The 23041-nt window shown below is 34.3% G+C and overlaps 2 protein-coding genes across 2 annotated transcripts; one reads left to right on the forward strand and one right to left on the reverse strand.

The window, feature by feature from the left end:
* Positions 1–370: 370 nt before the first annotated feature.
* On the reverse strand, positions 371–1283 carry BDZ99DRAFT_491224 (uncharacterized protein; the record flags this gene model as incomplete). Its single annotated transcript, XM_033723095.1, has 2 exons — positions 371–838; positions 1212–1283. 2 exons carry the CDS (start codon positions 1281–1283, stop codon positions 371–373), a joined length of 540 nt encoding a protein of 179 aa, XP_033571420.1.
* A 4176-nt stretch (positions 1284–5459) lies between these two features.
* BDZ99DRAFT_398144 (uncharacterized protein) lies at positions 5460–5609 on the forward strand (the record flags this gene model as incomplete). Its single annotated transcript, XM_033716080.1, has 1 exon — positions 5460–5609. A coding segment is annotated over one exon (150 nt), but the record flags the coding sequence as incomplete, so codon positions are not given.
* Positions 5610–23041: the final 17432 nt, after the last annotated feature.

The raw sequence follows: 23041 nt of genomic DNA on the forward strand, positions 1-23041 counted from the left end.
CCGTGATTTCCCCTAGTAATTTAATCTAGGGCCGCAACGTGGAGTACTAAAAAGGCTGGTCGGGAGAAATAGCCTAGCTGTTTAAGGTTCTTACAGGTTGCCGAAGTACTGGAATATTATCTAAATCCCTACAAAGGCGTAATGGTAGCTTATTGCGCTCTGGTGGAATATAAAGCCTGCTTAATTCCTCTTTAGATATTAGATTGTATGCTGCAAACGCCTTATCGCGGAAGAGCACCCTAAGAAGGGAGACGTGTGGACTAAAGATAAGGGACTTATTGTAGATAATTTCAGGGATTAGAAAGGTGTTCCTTGCCAATATTAGCATTCTCTTAGAAATATATAGATGTTAGCTAGAAGACTTGTAGACTTATATATTCTTTATCCTAAGGAACTTCTTAGTAAATTTAAAGGTGAACTCTAGCAACACCCGATAAGGCCCCCCCTCTGGATCCCGGAGTAGGGTAACCTGTATATGTCGATAGCGGAGTTTAAGAATAGCTTGTGGCCGATTCGCCGTAAAACTACTAAAGTGTAAGTAGATCTGGGCTTGTATCCTACACTGTCCGTAAGGATATCTCTTTTCAGTTGTTATAAGGTTTGTTTGCAGCACTTTAGTCTGATCCTTTATATATATGCAGGCCTTATCTCGCCCTATCTTCTTTAGCTTGTACTTCTTCACTAGTTTTCTCAGCACCTTATGCATGCTCCGGTTTATTTTGCTATTAATCTTGTTACTAGTCGCTCTTTTATATACCAGGCGCAATACCTTCCAGTACGTCCTAAAGGAGCTAGCGAACTTAGTACCTAGAAGTTTCCTCCCTCTCTTCCCTCGGCGCTAACTAAGTAGCTAGTTAAAAAAGGTATACAGTGTGCGGACGGACACGGTTGAATAGGCATGTAGGTTCTCTTCCCTAAGGTATATCCAGCATCTATACTATATTAGCGTTGCATATCTTAAGTCTAGCGCAGGTTAAAAGGGGAGAATGGAGACTAATAACCTACTAATTCCAACGATCTTCTATGCGATCTAGTAGGCTAGTAGTGCTATCCTTGTAGTCCTGTTCTATATGCTCTTAATTGTTAAATGTTTCTATCTGTTAAAGGAAGTGCTTAGGCGGAAGGTTCTTATTATTAGAGAAGAGCCATGCTTCGTTATCTGTACTATCGCTGTCCTCGTCCACATCCGTCAGATCCGTATCCGACCCCACACCGTCGTCTACACTGGACTCCGTATACTCGCTCTCCTCAGAGGAATCGTCGACTGGTGGACGATGGCGCATGTCGGTGCGTGGAGGTTGACGAAGGGAGAGGTTGCTAGAGAAGGCTTAGTGAACGGCGTGGTAGATAGTAGGTACGCAGCTAGTCGAGCGGAGGAAAGTAAAGAGAAGGGGGGGGCTCTGGTGCGCGGATCTATAGCTGACGGAGGAGCAGAAGGGTTTAAGTACGCCGCTGGCAGGGCGGCCTCGGTTTGGGACATGATGCGGGCGTTAAGAATAGACTGAGGTTGAGGCGGCGTGTCTCAGGACAGAAAACGGGCTCCAGGGTCCCTTCCACTGTTGGCGCCTACGCTAGCTAATAGAGGAAACCCGAAGGGCGCGTGCGCTCAAGCCAGTGCCGGCGCAGCTAGGGGGGTTTTGCGGCAAGTCAGCCTCACGAAACGGCGTTACAGCCCGCCAAAATCGGCGGCTAAAAGGCCGTCGGATTCTTTAAGGTAGATAACTTCGCATCTGTATATATTAATAACGTTCTTGTATATATAGACAGCTCTTAAGCTAAGTATTAAGCCTATATATAAAAGGTTCTTAATAAGCTAAAAACTAGAGGCCTTTAACTAGATATTAATAAATGCGAATTTAAAGTTAAATAAATAAAGTACCTTAGTTATATTATTAAGGCCGGAAAGGGTATTAGTATAGACCCTAAGAAAGTATAAGCTATTAAGAAATAGGAAGCTCTAAAAACTATTAAAGGCGTAAAAAGCTTCTTAGAATTTTCTAACTTTTACCAATAATTTATTAATAAGTACTCTAATATTATTGCACCCTTTATATATCTTATAAGGAAAAATACTAGCTTCTATTAGAGCTATAAAGAATAGTAAGCTTTTAATATATTAAAAGACTTATTTATATAAGAACCTATATTAGCTAATTTTAACCTAGACTATAAAATACTTATTAAGGCTAACTTATCTAGGTATAGTATAGGTGCTGTTCTCTCTTAATTTAACAATAATAGTATACTACGTCCTTATACTTACTTTTTATATAAAAACTCTTTAGTAGAGTTTAATTATAATATTTATAATAAGGAACTACTTATAGTTATATAAGCCCTTAAATAATAGAATATAGAGCTTCGGTCTATTAAAAACTTTACTATTATTACAGACTATAAAAACCTTAAGTAATTTATAATATAACGTACTCCATAAGCAAGCGGGCCACCTAAGCGAGCGGGCCACCCTATTACTAAAACGCGCTCTGTTAACTTTTAACTATTATACCTTAACAACACAACGCGCAACTAGTCCAAAGCGAAGGCCTAATATACCTAGCTATCTTAGCAATTAATAAGAACTAAATTTAAAGCGAGCGACAAGCTGCAATAACCTTCGAAGTCCCTAGAAGCACGCTTCAACAACAACGCGCCGGAATAACCTCCCGACGCGATTGCGAGCCCAGTTTAAAGAAGCTTATAAAGCTAGAGGAATTAGTTATTATTTAATATATAATTAACTTAGATTTAAGAGGATTTGCACCGCGGTTAAGCGCTATATAAGATATAGCTAATAAGCTGCTAGATAAGCGCGGTGCCGGCCAGGTTGGCAAGAATTAGCTATATAACTTTGTTAAGCGGACTAATAAGCTTTAAACACGGTTTAATTAAAAGTACAACCGCTAGAGAGCTCTATATAAAGATCTAAAGATTATTACGCTATAGTTTAAGCTTATACGTAATATAAAGGCAAAGTATAGTATTATAGATAATAACTTCTATAACTTTAATAAAACCGGCTTCTAGATAGGTGTTATTTTAACAGGAGTAGTTATTACAGGCTCTAAAAGACAAAATTAACTAAAAGCTATATAACTAGGCGATCGCGAGTAGGCTACTGTAATTAAGGCTATTAACGCTTATAGGTGGGCAATCCCGCCGTTTATTATCCTTACGGATAAGTACCACCTCTCTGTATAGTATAAGGGCAGCAATATACCGCTAGACTAGGCTATAGCAGTAAGCAACAACAGCTGGATAATAAATAAGCTTAGTGTTATATAGCTGTAATATTTTAATATATATATAAAGGACCGTACTATAGGCATATATTGCCTGCTTATTTTAGACGGCTATAAAAGCTATAACTCGCTTGAATTTAAAGAGCTTTATAAGGAGAATAATATTATCACGCTATATATGCCGCCGCACGCTTTATATCTATTACAGCCGCTTAATATAGGCTGTTTTACGCCGTTAAAAAAAGCGTACGGTCGCTAAATTAAGGATCTAGTACGCAACTATATTAACTATATTATAAAGCTCGAGTTCCTACTAGCTTTTAAAGCAGTATTTAACAACTTATTTATAAAGAGTAATATCTGTGCAAGCTTTTAAGGCGCCGGCCTTATGCCGCTTAATCTAGAGGCAGTGCTCTTAAAGCTTAATATTATACTTTATACGCTGTTGCCTGCCGCTGTAGAGGCTTAATAGGAATTAAAAACACTAAGTAATGCTTTTAAGCTAGGCTCTTAATTAGCATTAATTTGTAATCGTATTTAAATGCATTAAAATAGCTCTCCTACTGCGATTTTTAAGTCGCTTAATTCACTTATTAAAGGCGCCGAAGTATAGATGTATAGGGCTATATTATTGCGTAATTAGGTTATAAGCCTTTAAAAGGCAAATAAGGCCGCTATAAAGCGCAGAGAGCGCAAAAAAAAGCGAATTTAAAGGCAAGGAGTCCTAATAAAGGCACAGGGCTCTGAAATAATTGCTTAAAAGGAAGCTAATAAACAAATTAAGGGCGAAATACGTTAAAATAGGAGGCGCCCGGGTGGAAGTACACGGCAGCAAGCGCGCTGTAGGCGCTGCGGCAAGACAGGATATAACGCTTATACGTGTTAAAAAGATAAGGAAATTGTTGTAGATTAGACTGCAAGTTATATTAAGTTAATATCTATTGGCGTTATAGAGCAATTTATATTTTGCATCGCGTTTTAGTAATAGGGTGGCCCGCTTGCTTAGGTAGCCCGCTCGCTTATAGAGTACGTTAAAGAAAGCATTCTAAACAGTATATTAGATAGTTTATTATTTTTAGCCAGTATAACTTTATATTCTAATTTAGGGCTGGTAAGGACAACCTATATACTAATACACTCTTTTAATAAGAATAAAATATACCCGTAGATAGTACAGACAACCGGCTAAAATTAAGAATATTCTAATTACTTTCTATAACACCTCCACCTGTATATATTACTGCTATAACCCTGTCTTTATATTATAAATAAACTTAAATAGCAATAGAAGAGGGGGGTAAGCTTAATATACTTACTAGTAAATTTATAAAGTAGCCTACCCTAGAGGATAATCCTACTCTAGATTCTACTTTAGAATTATATAATAACTATATAAACTAAGAATAATATACGCCCGACCTTACAGCCCTATAGAAGGAAGCCTTGCTTAATAATAAGAAATATTATCGGAATATAACAGCTATACACCTAGAAGAAAAAAAGTTCCCTTTTATAAGTAAGTAGAAAGTATCTATATCTAAATATAGCCTACTACCCGGCAAATAAGAAAACTATAAAGATAATATTATTACCTTTAGAAGAAGGAAATAGGCACTAAACTATAAACCTCTTTATATAGAACTAATAGTAGAAGTATATACTTCTATACTTACGGCCTATTTAGGTAAGAACTTTCTTTATAGAATACTTAGTAGAGACTTCTTCTAGCTAGGAATATCGGTATTAATTTAAACTTATAGAAGGAATTGCAACCCCTGCGGATATACTAAACCCTAGAGAAATAGGAAATAAGAACTTCTAAAGCCCTTACCTATACCGGATTGCTCCTAAAGAGAAATTTTAGTTAATTTTATTATAGAATTGCCTAAAAGCCTTAGTTATATATTTCTTATAGTTATTACTTATTAACTAATAAAAGAAGTTATCCTAGTTCCTCTCCCTAATATAGAAACAAAAACTATAGTATAGGCCTTTATTTATTTCTTTTTCTTTTAATATAGGTTTGCTAGATTTATTACTTCTAACTAAGAAACTTAATTTATTAGCCGCCTTTAGAAAGCCTTCTATAAGACCCTAAATATAATAAGAAGACTTTTAACTAGCTACTATTTTTAAATAGATAAAGCAACGGAAAGAATAAATAGCACTATTAAATAAGTTATCTAAATGTTTTGTAATTAGAACTAAGACAACTAGGCTAATATTTACCCTATTGCTAAATTAGCTATTAACAAGCGCAACGCATTATTAACTGGAATAAGCCCCTTTTTCCTAAGCTATAGATATAACCTTAAAGTCCTGGAACTTAATCTAGAACTACCTAAGGTTCTCTTACTACCTGCGTAATTAGGATAAAACCTAGCTTATACGCTGAAAAAAGGAATTAAGCTTACCTAAGCAGTAATAGCCGCAGCCTAATAAAAATAAAAAAAGTAAGCTAATAAAACTTATATACCCGCTCTATAACTACAGGTTAGTAATAAGGTATAGCTTAAGCTTAGCAAGCATTAATTACTTAGTAGACTATCTAAGAAGCTTAACTAGATAAATATTAAGTACACTATTATAAAGGTTATAGGCTTATATACTATACGCCTTAATATACCTCCTAGAATAGAACCTATATTTTATATTAACTAACTCCGCCTTACAGCTTAAGATCCTCTTTCTAGCTAAGAAATAGATAATTTATAACCTTCTCCTATTAAAATTAAAGGCAAAATAGAGTATAAAATTAAGGCTATTATCTAAGAATACTATTAGAAAATAGGACGGGGCAAGTTTAAAATATATAAAGTTAAGTAGAAGGGGTTTACCTTATCTTATAATATAGATGTAGTTAATATAGAAAATATAGAGGCTCTAGATTATTAGGAAAAGTTTATAAAAAACGCTTAATTACTAAATTATAAGGGAAGAGTGCACAGCAGGGGGCTTATAAATAGGATTAACAACTTCGTGTATTAAGAGACGAATTCTTAAGAAATTATAATATATAGCCTGGGGCTATATATACCCCCGCCTAAGTAAGTATATAACTTGCAGAGGTTTTATAGGCTATACGCCTGCGTAGGCAGGCTGTATAAATTAGAAAGGATATATTTATATCCTATCTTATAGCTATATACTATAGGTGCTCTAGTTACCTTATACTACCCCCCTTTTAAAAAGGGTTTAACCTAAACCTATATAGTATTATATTATTCCTTAGCATTCTTTTAGTAGTTATCGAGGCCGCAGGTTATTACGTGCACGGACGTTACGTGATCGCGAGCCGAGGGTTCTTCCGCCGCCCAGGGTTCTGCCGGCGCGCGCTCAACTATATAGCAGGCTTGTGGCCGGAGCCTCTTTTCTCTCCACGCAACCTTATTAATAGCAATACAACCCTTTTCCAGCCACGAACCTAATACTAGGTTGCGTCGTTTTTTAAAACCTAGAAATATAGAAACCTTAATTTCTTCTCGCACAGCTATACTGCTGTGCGCGCGCGCACCTATACAGGTGCCGCTGGCCTTAAAAATCGGCTATACAATTACTAACCTCTTCTACTAACGTTTCCTCTTCTTACTTACTTACTTACTTACTTATTTACTTATTTCCTACACTTGCATAAAGCCTAGGCCTTATTATAAGTAATTAGATATACCCGACCAGTTTAATACGCCCGGTAGTAGGTAACTTTATAACTCTAATATTCTATAAGGTGCTAGGGGAGTTAGTTACCAGGGCGGTTACAATATATAAGGTAATATCTTTAAGAATAATAATAGAGATAGAGTACTACAGGTGCTCTTTACTTAATTATCCTTATATAAGAAGAATTGCAATAATAAGTGGCGTAAACGCATTAGTAAAATACTTAACAGTGTTATTAAAAATGCCTACCTAGACACTTAGGAGCCTACTACTATCGCGGGCGATTCCTAGCCGGACGGTAAGAACCCTATTAGCCTGGACCTCCTCCCTAATTTATATAATATTAACGCCCTTATTAAATAAATAGGGGCTATATAGTTCTAGAACTTTATACAGCTCCGGGCGTGGATTAATTAAAACCCCCGCCTAGCCTTCCGCCTGTTGCACTCTCTTATAGAGAACACTATAATCTATATTAATAAGTATAGGGTTACTATAGAGGAATAGAAGGCAATATTAGACTAGCTATATACTAAGTATAATAAAATAGATAAAAAGATTACTACCTTAAAAACCAGCCTTAATTAAGTAAATATCGACCTCTAAGCTACTAAGTTGTATGCATACAACCTCTAATAATAATAATAGTCTAAGCCTGCTATTAAAACTCCTAAAAAACCCGTTTATTTTAATAAAAATAGACGGCGCAACAACAACGTTAACTATTAGCGGATAAATAGCGGGGCCGGAGGACAGTCTCCTAGCAGGCCTAACAACTATAATTATGGCGACGATAGCTACGCTAAACTAGGATATACTCTACCTAAGGCCACTATGCGCGTTAGCGGTAACTAGGCTTATTGCTCCCCCTTTCTATATAGTAAGCGTTGTAATAACTAATATTATAATAACAGCAGCTACTATAATAGCTGCACCCCGCTATATACTTAGCCTCCGTTATTAACTTCTTTACGGCCTAGCCACCGCTGGCCAGACCTAGCTATATTTAATAGAATAGATGTTAATAGCTACCCTATCTAGCGCAGTAAGGTTCTTACTAAGATTTGCTATATATACCCTAATAAAACGGACAACTTTAAGCTTAATTATATTAAGAGCGTTCTAGCTAGTAGACTATTTAAGCGGATATAGGCACAGCGCTGCTAATATATTATCTATAATAAGACTAAAGCTCTGCGCTTCTTAAATAAAGGCTACGGCAAGTATAATATTAAGGCTAAGGCCCTTATATAGCTCGAAACTTTCTATATAGGCACTAACTTATTTACTATCTTCTATAACCGCTTCCTTAATATTATTAGCAACCTTAACCACGGGCAAGCGGAGCTTATCTACTAGTTCTATAAGCAACTTATACTATACTTATAATCTAAACTAGTTAACAGTATTATATATTACTGTTTCGATAATTTTATATAATATATCCGTACCTTAGATATATAGGACGCCGCTTTCCAATAATCTAAGCAATATAATACCCTTATATTCTAGCTCTATTAGACTACTGCGTTATCTATAACAACGGCTACTTAATCTACTTACGGCCGCGGCCGCGGCCGTAGAGAATACTTATCTATGCCTACGCCAGGAACTACTACTATAACTACCGGTACTATAACTGCTCTAAGCGCCCTGTGCACCTATACTATTATAGCTGCACCCGGTACTAAGCAGCACCTGTGAGCTATAAAGCTAGAGAATAAGCTAGCCTATATCTAGAGTATTAGTAAGCTTTCTCTAGAGGATAAAGAATATACTTATTAAGCCGGTGCTTATAACTATTACTATTGCGTTAGCTACTATACTACTAATAATAACTGTCCTCTTTAGAACTTCTCTATCTAGATAACTAGTAGTTTTCCTTTCCGCGCTACTAACACTATATTTTCCGGCCAGGAAAATAAGTAGTCCTTAAGCATAGTTGCGCCTAAGAACCTCTTATAATTAATTATAAAAATACCCCATTATCCACCCTATTATTAACCCCGTTATCTACCCTCTATTCTATACTAGCTTCTTCTAAGTGCGGTAACTTAGTTTCTACTTTAGATAACCTTCTACGTAAAAAGGCCCGGAAACCGCGTAAGAGCTGTTACAGGGGCACTAAATACAGAACACTAAAAAAGCACAGGATAAAAAGAACTGTAGAACCCCTTCTATAGCTTAATACTCCCTTCTAGCTATAGGAAGTACTTAAGTATATTAAGAATAAGGAAAGTTAGCCGGAACTTTGTATTTCCGCAATAGTAATTACCTATACTTAGCACAATATTATAAAGCTCTAGCCGAAGAAAGGTAGTTAGTATTTGCTTTTTTATTCTATAGTTTTAGATAGTAATTAAACTATTTACACTTATTCTTTCTTTAATAACAGTATAATATCCTTTTTTATTAATTAATTATTTACGCATAAATATAAAATTCATTAAATTCCTCTTAATTCACCTTATTATTTTACCTATATTAACGACTCTAATTCTTTCTAGTCCGTTACTTATGCTATAATTATTAATATTACTATAGGTTCTTATATAGAGCAGCTAGTCTGCTATATTACTAACTTAGGATATATACCCGTAGTTCTAGAAACTAACTAGTACAAAACTTATAACCCGGAAATCGACTTTATTAAGAAAAGCTTTTATTTCTATTAATTATAGTATTATAATCTTTACTATTACAGCAATAGTATACCTACAAAAATCTATTATAAGGGTGCTGTACAGCCCGCTGGACTAGCTAAGCTTTAGTCTATATTCTTATTCGCGATATCTATCGGTCCGATAGAACACTATATTTAACGCGCTAAGCCCGAAAACCTTATTTAGATCTACGGACCGGAGTTTATACCTATACTGGACAACTTCTTATTTAATACGCCCGCAATCGGGCACGTTATTAGCGTACCAGAGGACGATGGCACACTTAGACTCCACGCCCTTTCTATTAATAAATATAATAAGTTTATAAAGAAACGGAAAATATATTTACCTAAAAAGCTCCGCGCTTGCCTAGATAAACGCTTCTACCCCTAGATAGATATATAGTCTAGATAGAAGGTAGGAAACTTTCCTCTTTACTAGAAATATAATTACGCTATTCTTCTATAACTAAGATCCTCTTTACTAAAATAGAAAACCTATGCTATATTAGAAAAAAAGAACTGTATTATATATAATAAGCTATAGAAGCTGCTTAGTAAAAGCTTTATTAAAAACAGCAACTTTTCTATATACGCACTAGTGCTTCTAGTTAAAAAACCGGACGGAATATACCGCTTCTACGTTAATTACTAAGGCCTTAACGCTATTATAGTTAAAAATCAGTACCTAATTCCTATTATCTAGGAAACGCTTAATCGCCTCTATAAGGCTAAGTAGTATACTAAGCTAGATATTATTTCCGCTTTTAAACGCGTACGTATTAAACTAGGAAATAAATAGAAAACAGCCTTTATTACGCGCTATAGTATATTTTAATTAAAAGTTTTAGAATTCGGTATATATAACGGTTCCGGTATATTTCAGATATTTATTAACAATATCCTACGCGAATACCTTAACAACTTCTATTCCGTATATATAGATAATATACTGGTATTTACTAATAGAATAGAAGAAAAACACGTTGCCTATATCTAAAAGGTACTTAATCGGCTCTATAAAGCCGGCTTATATCTTAATATTAATAAATACGAATTCCTAGTTAAGCGTATTAAATACTTAGGCCTTATTATTATAACTAATAGCGTTAAGATAGATCTAGAAAAAGTTAAAGCTGTTACTAAATAGGCCTCTCCTATATACCTTAAGAATATCTAAGCCTTTTTAGGTTTAGCTAATTTCTACAGGCGTTTTATATAAGGTTTCTTACGGCTATATTAACCGCTTACCAATCTATTTAAGAAAAAACCGGACGGCCGCTTCCGTTTTAAGTAGACGATAAATTACTAGAAAGCTTTTAACAACCTTAAAACCGCGTTTACTACTACGCCTTATTTTAAATACTTTAATCTAAACCTAAAATTATGTATTAAAACGGATACTTTAGATTATATAGCTGTAGAAGTCTTCTTCTAGCTGTATAATAATAGAATATAGCACCCTATTACCTACTACTTATATAAAATAACACCGGCGGAATATAATTATAAAATCTATAATAAGAAGTTGCTTGCTATTATCCTTGCCTTTAAGGAATAGAAGCTATAGTACCAGGGTAATAGATATTAGAACCCTATTTAAGTGCTAATAGATTATAAAAATCTACTATACTTTATAACTACTTAATAACTTAACTAGCAATAAATACGCTAGCTATAGGTTCTTTCTAAAATTAACTATATCCTTATATATCGGCCTGGCCGCCTTAGAATAAAACCTAATAGCCTTATATACTATAGCTAGGACCTTCTATAATCCGATAATAATAAGCGCTTCCTATTCTAATAACAAACCGTGATTAAAATAAAAAACCTTAAGGCTGCTATTTTTAAAAATCTATACCTTTAGACTACAGGCGTTATAAAGGCTACCTATAATAAGCCGCTTTATAAGCTAATTTAGGAAGCCTATAACACGGATAAGTCGGCTTTTAAAAACAGTAGTAATAATCTAGATAACTTTTTAGATAACTGCCTTATCTATTATATTATAGCTTTAAAGCTATAGGGTAACTATAAGCTACTACGTAATATCCTAAAAAATAAGCGTATCTAACTCTCTATAAGCATATTAGAGGTTATTAATAGCAGACTATAGGTCTATTATAAAGACTTTAGACAGTTATTTATTCCTTAGTTAGCAGCCTTTTAGCTCCGGATTATACAGCTAGGCTATAATTATACCAGCGCAGGCTATAAAGGCTATGCGGACTGCTTTTAGTATATATAACCTAGCTACTACTAGCCCTAGTTTACTAAATTAATTACAATATATATTAACGCCTGCTAGTATTGCTATAATATTAAGCCTTCTAACTTCGCTAAATAAGGCTTTCTGCGTTCCTTGCCCGTTCTACCTTATTGCTGGCGTAATATTGCTATAGATTACGTTATCGACCTTCCTATCTGCAAGCGTTACAGCCGTAAATATTATTATATACTTATTATAATCGACCAATTCTTAAAGGAATATTACTTCCTTACTATTACTTTACTAGAAGTAGACGAGCTTATAAAGGTCTATTTCTAATAGATCTACCAACTTTATAGCTTACCAGCCTCTATTACTAGCAACTTAGGCACGCAATTCACCTCTAAATTTTAGCAACACCTCTGCTGTTAGTTATAATTATTACTTAATATATCTACTGCCTTTTACCCTAAAACTAATAGTTAAACGGAAATTGCTAATATAAATATAAAGAAGTACTTACAGGCATATATATAGTATATATAAGATAACTAGTATAACTTACTGCCCTCCGCAGAGCTTATTACTAACACCTATATTTCGGCTATAACAGGCCTATCCCCCTTTTTTACTAATTACGGCTATAATCCTTATTTAGAGCTTAAGCTACCTGCCGCTAATAATAAAAAGGTATCTAAAAATAAAAAAGTTAAGCGCAAGCTAGCTAATAATCTAGCTTAACGCCTTAAGAATATTAAGGTCTATTTTTAGAACTGTATTATATAGGCTTAGGAAGAATAGGCTTACTAAGCAAACTGCTACTATAATACTGCGGCAGATATACGCGTCGATAATATAGTCTAGCTTAACGCTAAGAATATTAAGCTAGACCGCGCTAAAAAAGCCCTTAATAATAAGTTTATAGGGCCCTTCCGGGTAAATAAGGTTATTAATTACAGAGCTGCGTTCTAACTAGACCTTCTGTCGGACACTAAAATCTATAATATCTTCTACCCCTTACTTTTCCGGCTGGACACTTCTAATCCTATTAAAGGCCAGGACCGGCCTAAACCTATACCTCTGCCCGAGCTAATCTAATAGAATAATAATAATAAGCCTGTTAAAGAATAGATAGTTGCCTAAATTATTAACTTATAAATCTAGGATAATAATATATAATATAAGGTCTACTATATTAGTAGTATATAACTGTATAGATACTAGCAACTATTAAAAAATATTAAAGGTTGCCTAAATAAAGTCTTTAATTTCTATTACTGCAACCCTTAGAAACCTAAACCACTAGCTTGTTTTATTAAACTAAAGGACTAGGCACTACCTACTTAGTAGAACTACCGGAATATTACTATATTATTATAATAGTCTAATACACCCTAAAATCCTGCGCCGCCGTTAAATAGTAGAATTAATTCGACTAAAAACGCCTACCTATATAGTTTTATTAGCACGCTTTACCTATATATAGAGCTACGCCTATATTAGCTATCTACTATATAAGTTTATATAGTAAGTCTTTTTTTATATCTATATTTTTATAAAAGCTTAGTTCTCGAAAAAAAGGGCATATATTACGTCGTTCCTTAGTATTCTCTTAGTAGTTATCGAGGCCGCAGGTTATCACGTGCACGGACGTCACGTGATCGCGGGCCGAGGGTTCTTCCGCCGCTTAGGGTTCTGCCGGCGCGCGCTCAACTATATAGCAGGCTCGTGGCCGGAGCTTTTTTTCTCTCCACGTAACCTTATTAATAGCAATACAACCCTTTTCTAGCCACGAACCTAATAATAGCCTTATTAAATAAACCCTGCAACCCTATAGGGAAAAATAAAGGAACTGAAAGTACTATAGTAATAGAATAGTTATATATTACTAGCTAGAGCCTTATATAATAGTAGTATATAGGTTTAAGATTTAGGCGCTAGCGGCTAGTGCAGGCGCCGTTATAGGTATAAAACCTAATACTTAGGAGAAGTATAGTACCTATAAAACTTATATAATATTACTATAACTTTATATTAGCAGGTAATAGGTTATAGTAGTCGGCTTTTTAATATATAGTTTACGTTTTCTATATATAGTAGCTACCTAATTTAGTATTACTATGCGGCCGAGATTATATTATAGCGTAGAACGGCAAGGCTGTATAGCTAGATGCAGTATATAATACGTGCGTAGCACCTGTATATATATATAGGGTGTTTTAAACTAACCTCTAATCTTATAGTATAAAATACGTCCGATAATTATTTAATAGTATAATTACTATACTCTGCTATAAGGTTAGGGTAGTTAAAAGGGCTAAATCTAGGTCTATAATAATTACTATTATAAAGTAGAGTTTTTTAGTATTAAAGGTCTAGGGTTACTATAGCTACGGTCTCCGGTGCTGCTATATTGCTTTTTAGTTTAATTCCTAGCACGCGCTCTTCTTTTTATTCTCCTTAATAGCTTTTTTATACTAGTTTCCTATGCGCTAAATATATATATATATATAGGCCCCCGGAAAGTATTAGTAATATAAGCCTTTTATATCCTAAGGGCGAATATAAGTTTAGCCCTAGTTATTAGCGCAGCTTTATACTATATATTGTGTATATATAAAAGGCGCGTCTAAAAAGAGAAATATATAATAGGAAGGTAGTACTAATATTATTACGCTTTATACGTAGAATTATCCTTAATAGACCCTAGGGCCTGCAGGACCTTAGTACTGCTATTTAGATATTCTTGCGTATAATAGACTAAAAAGGTTCGCCGGTATTATATACGCGTGTAATATATCGGCGCTGTAATCTAGCGGTTTACGCCTGTGTAATCTAGTAGACCCTAGGATAGATTTTAAGTATAAGAACCTTATCTAGGCGCTTTCTACTTTCTTCCCTTTATACTCTACTTTTTAGGAAGTTTTCTAAGCTTTTATATCTTTTCTCTACCTTTTTTAAGGCTCTCGGCTTCTATACTTTATTACTAATAAAATAGTGGACTTTAAAAATATTTCTAATATTCTTATTATAAAAGCTAATAAAGTGCCTAACTACCTTACGCCTTAGCCTTTTTACCTGCGCGACTTCTATATACGCTATATCCGGAGCTTTATTAGGAAGATGTATAAAGAAATCTTAGCTTTATATAAGTATAAGAGTTTATATAGTAAATATAATAAGTATAAGAGTTTATATAGTAAATATAATAAGTATAAGAGTTTATATAGTAAATATAATAAGTATAGCTCTAGTTATTATAACTATATTTTAGTAAGTAGGCTATTACTAGGAAAATAGGTAATAGCTAACTACTTTAGTATTACAACCCGTAATATAAACCACCCGAGCGCAGCGGCACTCGCGGAGACAAGCAAGTAGATAAAACTAATTACGCAGAACTAGGTCACGGGACTAAGGGGGTCACGTATAGGGCGCATAGGGATCCTAGATTCCCCCACGGACTGCTAGTAGATGGGAACGATCTAAGAATAGGACGTCACGAGACAAGAGGTCACGTGTCGGCTTAAGAAGCTCGCAGCGAGCAGGAACGAGCTGGCTCGCTGAACTCGCAGAAGAGCGGGCAAAGGACGGACTCGCCCGGCTCGCGGACGAGCACAACGAGCATATAGATTTCTTAGGACGGAGCTTTTATATATAAGGACGTTCCTTTGCATAGATAGGAACCTCGTGTTCAACTTAAAACTTTAATACTACCTATTGGAAGTAATAACCCCGTCTTATACCTGAGATTAATCTTGCCTTACCTTTTAAAGACTATTGCACCCCGACGATAACTTGACCTATACCCTGCCTTAGTGTGTAATACTTAGAAGGTATAGAAAAAACGACCCGTTATATTTAGGTTTCTTCTAAGTTCTATTATACTGCGCAGTACCTTATATATATATTAAAGGCATGTAAAACTGCTAAAAAGTATTCTAATAAAGAAACCTAAACTTGCTGTTTTAAGCAACTATATAACTATATAAAGAAGTTTAGTTCTTATATAGACGCCTTTAATAAAGCTAAAAGTACTAAAATTAAAGCGGCTGGCAGCGCAGAGTTATTTACCTATACTTAGCAGAAATTACTAAAAGCTTATATAGAAAGGATAAAGGTAAGTATAATTCTACTATAAAGCACGTGTAAGGTATTTACTAACCTTCTACTAGCTAGGAATCGGCTATATAGGTTATATAGCTCTAATAAACAAGGTTATTAACGCTAATATAGAGCAGTATCTATTTAAGCAGATAATTTCCTATAAAAGGCGCTTTATCTACTATAGCCCTAGGGCTAAGTAGGAAAGGCGTAGAGATAATAGCATAGGAATAGAATAATACCCTAAAGAGTTTTAGGATTAATATAGAAATACCTAATTCTATACTATATTAGCTTTTAGATAAAGTGCAGTATAATATAGGGCTTCTAGTGCTATTCCTTTATCTACTTAGGTTTATTTCTTAACCTTAGGGGATAACCTTGCCTTTTTAGGGCTAGAGTTAAAAGTGCTATTAGTTTGGCAGGCCTTAGTCTACGCTAGTATTTTACCTGCGTAACGCCTGCTTCTATAATGCGCTTATATTCCTTAAAAACTTCCTAGTAATTAAAAAGTTCTAACTTATATATAAAGGAGTTCTAAGTATTATTATATCCTAGCTATTTAATTAGGTACTAGGTGCCTTAAGCTGTAGTTTTATAGTTAATAACGGCCTTAACTTCCTATGCATTATCCTAGTCTTCTAACTCTACTTAAAAAGAGTAAAATTCCCCTTTATATACCTTATAGGGCTTAAGGAGTTGTATATAGAAAATAGGGTATAGGCGTTATATAGAAGGAGAGAGCTCTAGCTTATAAGCTTAGGAGCTTACAGCCTTAAAAATCTTAAAAGGACCTAGAAACTTATTATCTAGTTTTTTATACGGGCGCTTAGTTTAAATATTTTTAGATAAAAAAAGAATAAGCTGCCCTTTTATAAAGTGCTTTAGTAAGTATACGCAGTTATAGTACTTCTGCTAAAGCTTCTAAGCATACTTAAGGTTTTTTATAGCCGCGTTGCGTGTATTTTATATATAAAGAAGATGCGCGTTAGCTTTCTATATATTCCTAGAGAAGGGGTTAGAAAACGCAGTATTGGTTTCTTTAGGAATATCACCCTGCTAGTCGGACTCGGGTACGCTATTAGGGAAAATTAGTTATACGCCGTAGGCCAGTTTAATAGAAGTAAACTTAGTAGAGGTATATATCTTTAAATTATATATAAACTCCGCGGTAGGAAGGTATTTAACCTAGTTATCCTGCTAGTAGTTTATAAATATTTTTAGGTATACTTTAAGCTCCTAATTTTATTATTCTATCTGCCTATTAGATTAAAGATAGAAAGCAGTGCTTAGCTTATACTTAATTTTAAGATTATAGTATATTTTACTCTAGTATTTGCTTATAAAAACTGTTCTATAGTTAGATATAAGGCTAATAGGAACTCCGGAGGTTAAGAATGCTTAAAATAATAGCTTTATAAGGGCTGCTAAGTTAATAGTCTTATAATAACGTATTCTACAAGCGAGCCGTCCACCTAAGTAAGCCGTCCACTTTATTATAAAAACCGGCCTTAAACGTTAATTGCTCTACAACGCCAATAGATATTAACTATATATAACTTGTAGCCTAATCTGCAGCAACCTCTGCATTACTTTTGCACGTACGAATATTGTGCCCTAGCTTGCCGCAGCGTCTATAGCGCCGCGCGCTCCCGCTAGAATCTGCCCCGCCTTGCTGCCTTTTGCTTTGGGCGTCCTTATTAAGCCTTTAAGCAGCTATTTAAGAGCCTGCTTCTATTATTAGAGTTCCTTCTCTCTAGATCCGCTTCTTTTTGCGCGCCTTACGCTTTATAGCGGCTTTATTTGCCTTTTAAAGGCTGGCAACTATATTACGCAGTAGCGTGGCTTAATATATTATCGTTGCAGCACCTTTAGAAAGGCTGCTAAGCGTATTAAGAATTGCTATAGGCGAGCTATTTTAATGCCTTTAAATACAATTATAAATTAAAGCTAATTAAGAGCCTAGCTTATAAGCGTTGCTTAGTGTTTTTAATTCCTATTAAGCCTCCACTATAGCAGGAGGCAATAGCGTACGAAGCCGAATATTAAGCTTTAAGAGCACTGCCTCTAGATTAAGCAGTATAAGGCCTGCGCCTTAAAAGCCTGCGCAAATATTACTCTTTATAATTAAGTTATAGAAGGCTGCTTTAAATACTAATAAGAACTCTAGCTTTATAATGTGGTTAATATAGTAGCGTATTAAGTCCTTAATTTAGCGCCTGTATGCCTTTTTTAACAGCGCAAAGCAGCTAATATTAAGCGGCTGCAGTAGGTGCGATAAATGCGCTGGCATACAGAGAGTAATAATATTATTCTCCTTATAAATCTTTTTAAATTCAAGCAAGCGGTAGCTCTTATAGCTATTAATAATTAGCAGCTAATACATGCCTATAGTGCGATCCTTTATATACTTATTAAAATACTGCAGCCAGGCAATACTAAGCTTATTCGTTGTCCAGCTATTATTGCTTACTGCTATAACCTAGTCTAGTAGTATATTATTGCCCTTATACTATGCAGAAAGGTGGTACTTACCTAAAAAGATAATAAATAGCGGGATAGCCTATCTACAGGCATTAACTCCTTAGATTATTATTATCTATTCGCGATCGCCTAGCTGTATTAATTTTGGACAATTATACTACTTAAAGCCTGTTATAACCACGCCAGTTAAGATAACGCCTATTTAGAAGCCAGCTTTATTAAAGTTATATATATTTTTATCTAGGATACTATACTTTGCTTTTATATTGCGTATAAGCTTAAACTAATTGCTAATTGCCTTTAGATCCTTATATAAAGCTCTCTAACAATTATACTTTTAATTGAATTGTGTTTTAAGCTTAGGTGTTCGCTTAACAAAGTTCTCTGGCCAGTTCTTGCCAACGTGGCCGGCGGCGCGCTCGGCGAGCAATTTGTTGGCCATCTCTTGTACAGCATGCAGGTTGGGCGGAAATCCTCGCGAATCTAGGTCGAGTATATGTTGAACAACAACTGATTCCTCCAGCTTGGAAAGCTTCTTCGAATTAGGCTCAGAATCGCGTCGTGGGGTCGTTCCAGCGCGTCGATCTCGAAGTGTGCTTCTGGGTACGTTATATGTCGTAATAGCGCGCCGTTCGCTTTTAAATTGCTGCTGATTGATTGCTGCGATAGCCATGCATATTCGACCTTCATTTTGTATTAATTGCACGTTGTGTTGTCGACGCATAGTGGTTGGAAGTTAACGCGTCGCGTTTTTGTAATGAAGTGGACGGCTCGCTTAGGTGGACGGCTCGCTTGTGGAATACGTTAAGGGAGATATTAAACTAGCTTTATAAAGCGGTCGACTAGAACAAGTATACTATTATATTTCTTATTATTTAGGCCCGCTAACTTTAGGAAATTAGTAATAAAGTTTAAAAAGAAGTGTTTCTATAGCGCGGAAGGGATTTTAAAACTCTGTAGCTCTCTATATAGGGTATACTAACGCGTTTTATACTGCTAGCACAGATTATAGTGCTTAATATAGTTGCGAACGTCCTTTATAAAACCTGTTTACGTATACTTACGCCGGATAATATTAAGTATATAGTTAATACTATAGTATCCTGCTATAAGGTTATTATAATTGCGCTTAAAGATCTTATTATAAAGAGGTATATACTATAGCATATAGACCTTTTTATTTTTTTAGAAAAGGTTATTATTATTAAGGTTATAGTCCGAGACACTAGTAAGAAGGTATCTACTATTTAATTATCTAATAATATTTTTAGAGAAAATATCTCTTTCCTATATTATATAAATAAAGTTAATAAGTAACTTAGGTAGTTTCTCTGTAAATGCGGTTTCGGTTAATATAGCTGTAACTGCTTAACACTAAGGAATATAGGTTGCTGCGGCCTATATTCTAGTAATCTCGCCGGCGCAGCGCACAGTAAGACTTATATAGGTGTTAAAAGGTTTATTTACCTGCACTAGAGGTAATTCCCTAGGGTCTAATATAATTAGGTAATAATAGGAGAGATATATATAGTTAAGTTAAGCCTGTAGCTCCTTAGCGCTATAGTAGTAAGCGTTGCTTACAGGCTTTACGCCTGTATTTTATAAGGTAGGGGTAGCAGCCCCTAATAAACCGCCCTTAAGGTTTATTACTCTTAACTTTTATTAAAGAGTAGGTAGTATAGTATTAAGGCCTGTATACTTACTATTTTATTTAAAGCTATAAGCGTAGTTTAGTTAGTAAGAAAGCCCGTCTATAGGATTTAAAACGCCCGGCTTATACTTAATATTAAAATTAAACTAAAAAAGTTGCTCTATATAGCGGGCCTGCCTTAGCAACAGCACCTTAGTACTTATAAAGTACCTTAAGTTATTATAGTCGCTAAGCACGCAAATTGCATATAAAGCGCCTTTAAGGTAGTACTGCTAGTGCTTAAAGCACTCTATAATAGCATATAGCTCCTTATTATAGGTGTTATACTAAGTCTATATTATTAAACTTCTAGCTATAGTATATAATTAGGTGCCAGTAATTTTAATCCTGTTTACCTATTGCGTTTTAAACTGGTTAAAGAAGTATATCTAAATAGGTAAAATCGGACGCATCTATAATAAGTATAAGCGGTAATTGCAGGTTATAGTGCCGGAGCACTAGTGCCTGCATAAATGCTGTATATAGTGTGGAAAATACATACGCTATATTATTAGGCCAGTTCTATAGCTTATACTACTTTATAGAACCTTTTTTTAACTTCTTCCTTTTTAGTTTTAGAGTTGTCCCTTCCCCCTTTTAAGGGGGCCGAGAGGCCTATAATATATACGCGTTTAGCTTACTTACTAGCTATAAGAAATTCTAAATAAAGCAGCAGTAGAAGTTTATAAAGCCTAGGAACACCTGGATATTATAGTATTTCTCTAGCTTAGGCTATTCTTTAATTGCTTTAACGTGGACTAGGTCTATAATAACACCCTTTAGGGTAATAATAAACCCTAGGAACTTAATATATTTAGTATAGAAAGCGTATTTAGATGCTTTAGCATAGAGTCTAAACTTAAGTAGCTATTTAAGAACTTGCTTAACGTGCTTAATATATTCCTTTTTATTCTTTAAGAAGATAAAAATATTATTAAAATAGACAACGTAGGATTAGTTAAGAAGGCCGGCTAAAGCTTTATAAATATAGCTTTAGAAAATTAACAGTGCGTTAGCTAGCCCGAAAGGCATAATAAGGTATTTATAATAGCTATAGCGGGTGCGGAATACAGTTTTCTACTCGTCGCTTTCCTTTATATAAAGTTAGTAATATATATTATATAGATCTAACTTAGTAAAAATCTTTACTTATAAAAAGCAATCTAGTATCTTACTAATAAGAGGGAGTAGGTATTAGTTCTTTATTATAATTAAATTAAGACTATAATAGTTAATATATAGCTGTATTATTCTATCGGCCTTTAGTATAAACAGGATTAGGGCACTAGTAGGTAATTTACTTAGTTATATCTAGCTTTTACTAAAAGAGCTTTCTAAGTACTTTTAAAGGATCTGTAGTTCTTTCTATAAGAGATTATAGATTAGCTTATATAGTAGTATTATACCTTTCTCTAAGTTAATTATATAATTATACTTAGAGTTTTAATATAGAATGCTTGCAAGGTTCTTTAAAAAGGTTTCTAAATGCTAATAGTAGTAATCTAGAATAGTCTGTTCCGCTTATATTGCGGCAACTATTACTAATATATATGTATTAGGTAGCTATTACAGGTTTAGGTGTAGTTTATATGCGCGGATTATAAGAACTTATACTGTATTAATATACTATTAGTATAGAGAAAAAGGGTATAGTTCTAGGTTCCTATTACTACTACTTTAGGTGGTAAAAACCTTTTTAGGGAATAAATTAGGGGATGCGTAAATAGAAGAGGATACCTTATATTCCGCGCTGTATTTAAATTTGCCGGGGTATAGCTAGTACAACTCCTCGCCCTTATTTAGGTTATTAAGCAGATTTTATAATAAGTATACCTAAATATAGGTTTTAGAGATTTCGCTCTAGATAAACATCCCGTTACAGAAACTAATTATTAGATCTGCTTTCTTTAACTAATCCTACCTAAAAATTAGGTTGTATCCTGTAAACTTAGCTCTCTAGAAAACCTGCGGACTAATAGTCCAGTTAATTAAATAAAAGTTTCTTACCCGGGTAAAAAGAGAGTAGTAGTTAAAAATCTCTATTAGATTATTATTAAGAAAGGTGGCTATTAGCCTATAGCTTATATATAAAGCGGCGGTAAGGCTATAGTATTTTATAAGGTTCTAATAGATAAGGTTAAGTTAACAACCTATATTAAAGAGAGTATAGAGGTATTATAGCCCTTATAGGGTTTTAAGTATAATATACTATATAATTCTCTTTTAATTCCTATTAGTATTAGGCCCTAACTATAACTAGAAGAGTTTAGCAATTAGAGTAGTTAGTTTTTTAAACTGCTGTTACCTTACTTCCCCTATTTCTAGTTTAACTTCTAGTTATTACTAGTAGAGTTTTTACCCTTACCTTAGTAGCCCTGGCAAGGCGCTTATAAGCTGCCTGCGCTGCTAGTACTGCCTTATTAGGGTGTAGATCTATTAGGAAGTAATATAGTATTACCCTTCTAATAGTCTTTAGAAAATAGGTTGCCCTTATAGCAGTTAGTATTATTACTGCCGCTATTAGAACTACAGCTACGCTTCTTATTATATATTATAGCAGCAGCCTGCTTAGCAAATCTAGATAATAAGGCCTTAGTAAGGCCCTTAATCTATTCTACCTTATAAATATATATAAATAAATCCTTAGCTATAGTAACTTTTTTAAGGTTTCCTTACTTTAGAAGGGCAATTTTTATAGTTTTATAGATATAGCTATAGAAAAAATCTACGTAAAAAGCCTTACTATAGAATAGTATATTATCCAGAAGTACCTTAATATAGAGAATATACTAGAGAAATAAATTAAACTTTTAGTTCTTTTTCTAAAAGGCTGTATAAAATACAGTAGCTGTTTTAAAGTAGTAAATAGTTAAACTCTAGATATAGTCCTATATAATACGCCTTAAGTCTGCCTAAAAAAGTAGTAAGCTATTATTTATAAGTATTTTAAGTTAATATTAGGTTTTCTTATAGAGGTTAACTATGTTTTT

Source organism: Mytilinidion resinicola (assembly GCF_010093595.1).
Source record: "Mytilinidion resinicola strain CBS 304.34 unplaced genomic scaffold BDZ99scaffold_22, whole genome shotgun sequence".
NCBI classification, from domain to species: domain Eukaryota; kingdom Fungi; phylum Ascomycota; class Dothideomycetes; order Mytilinidiales; family Mytilinidiaceae; genus Mytilinidion; species Mytilinidion resinicola.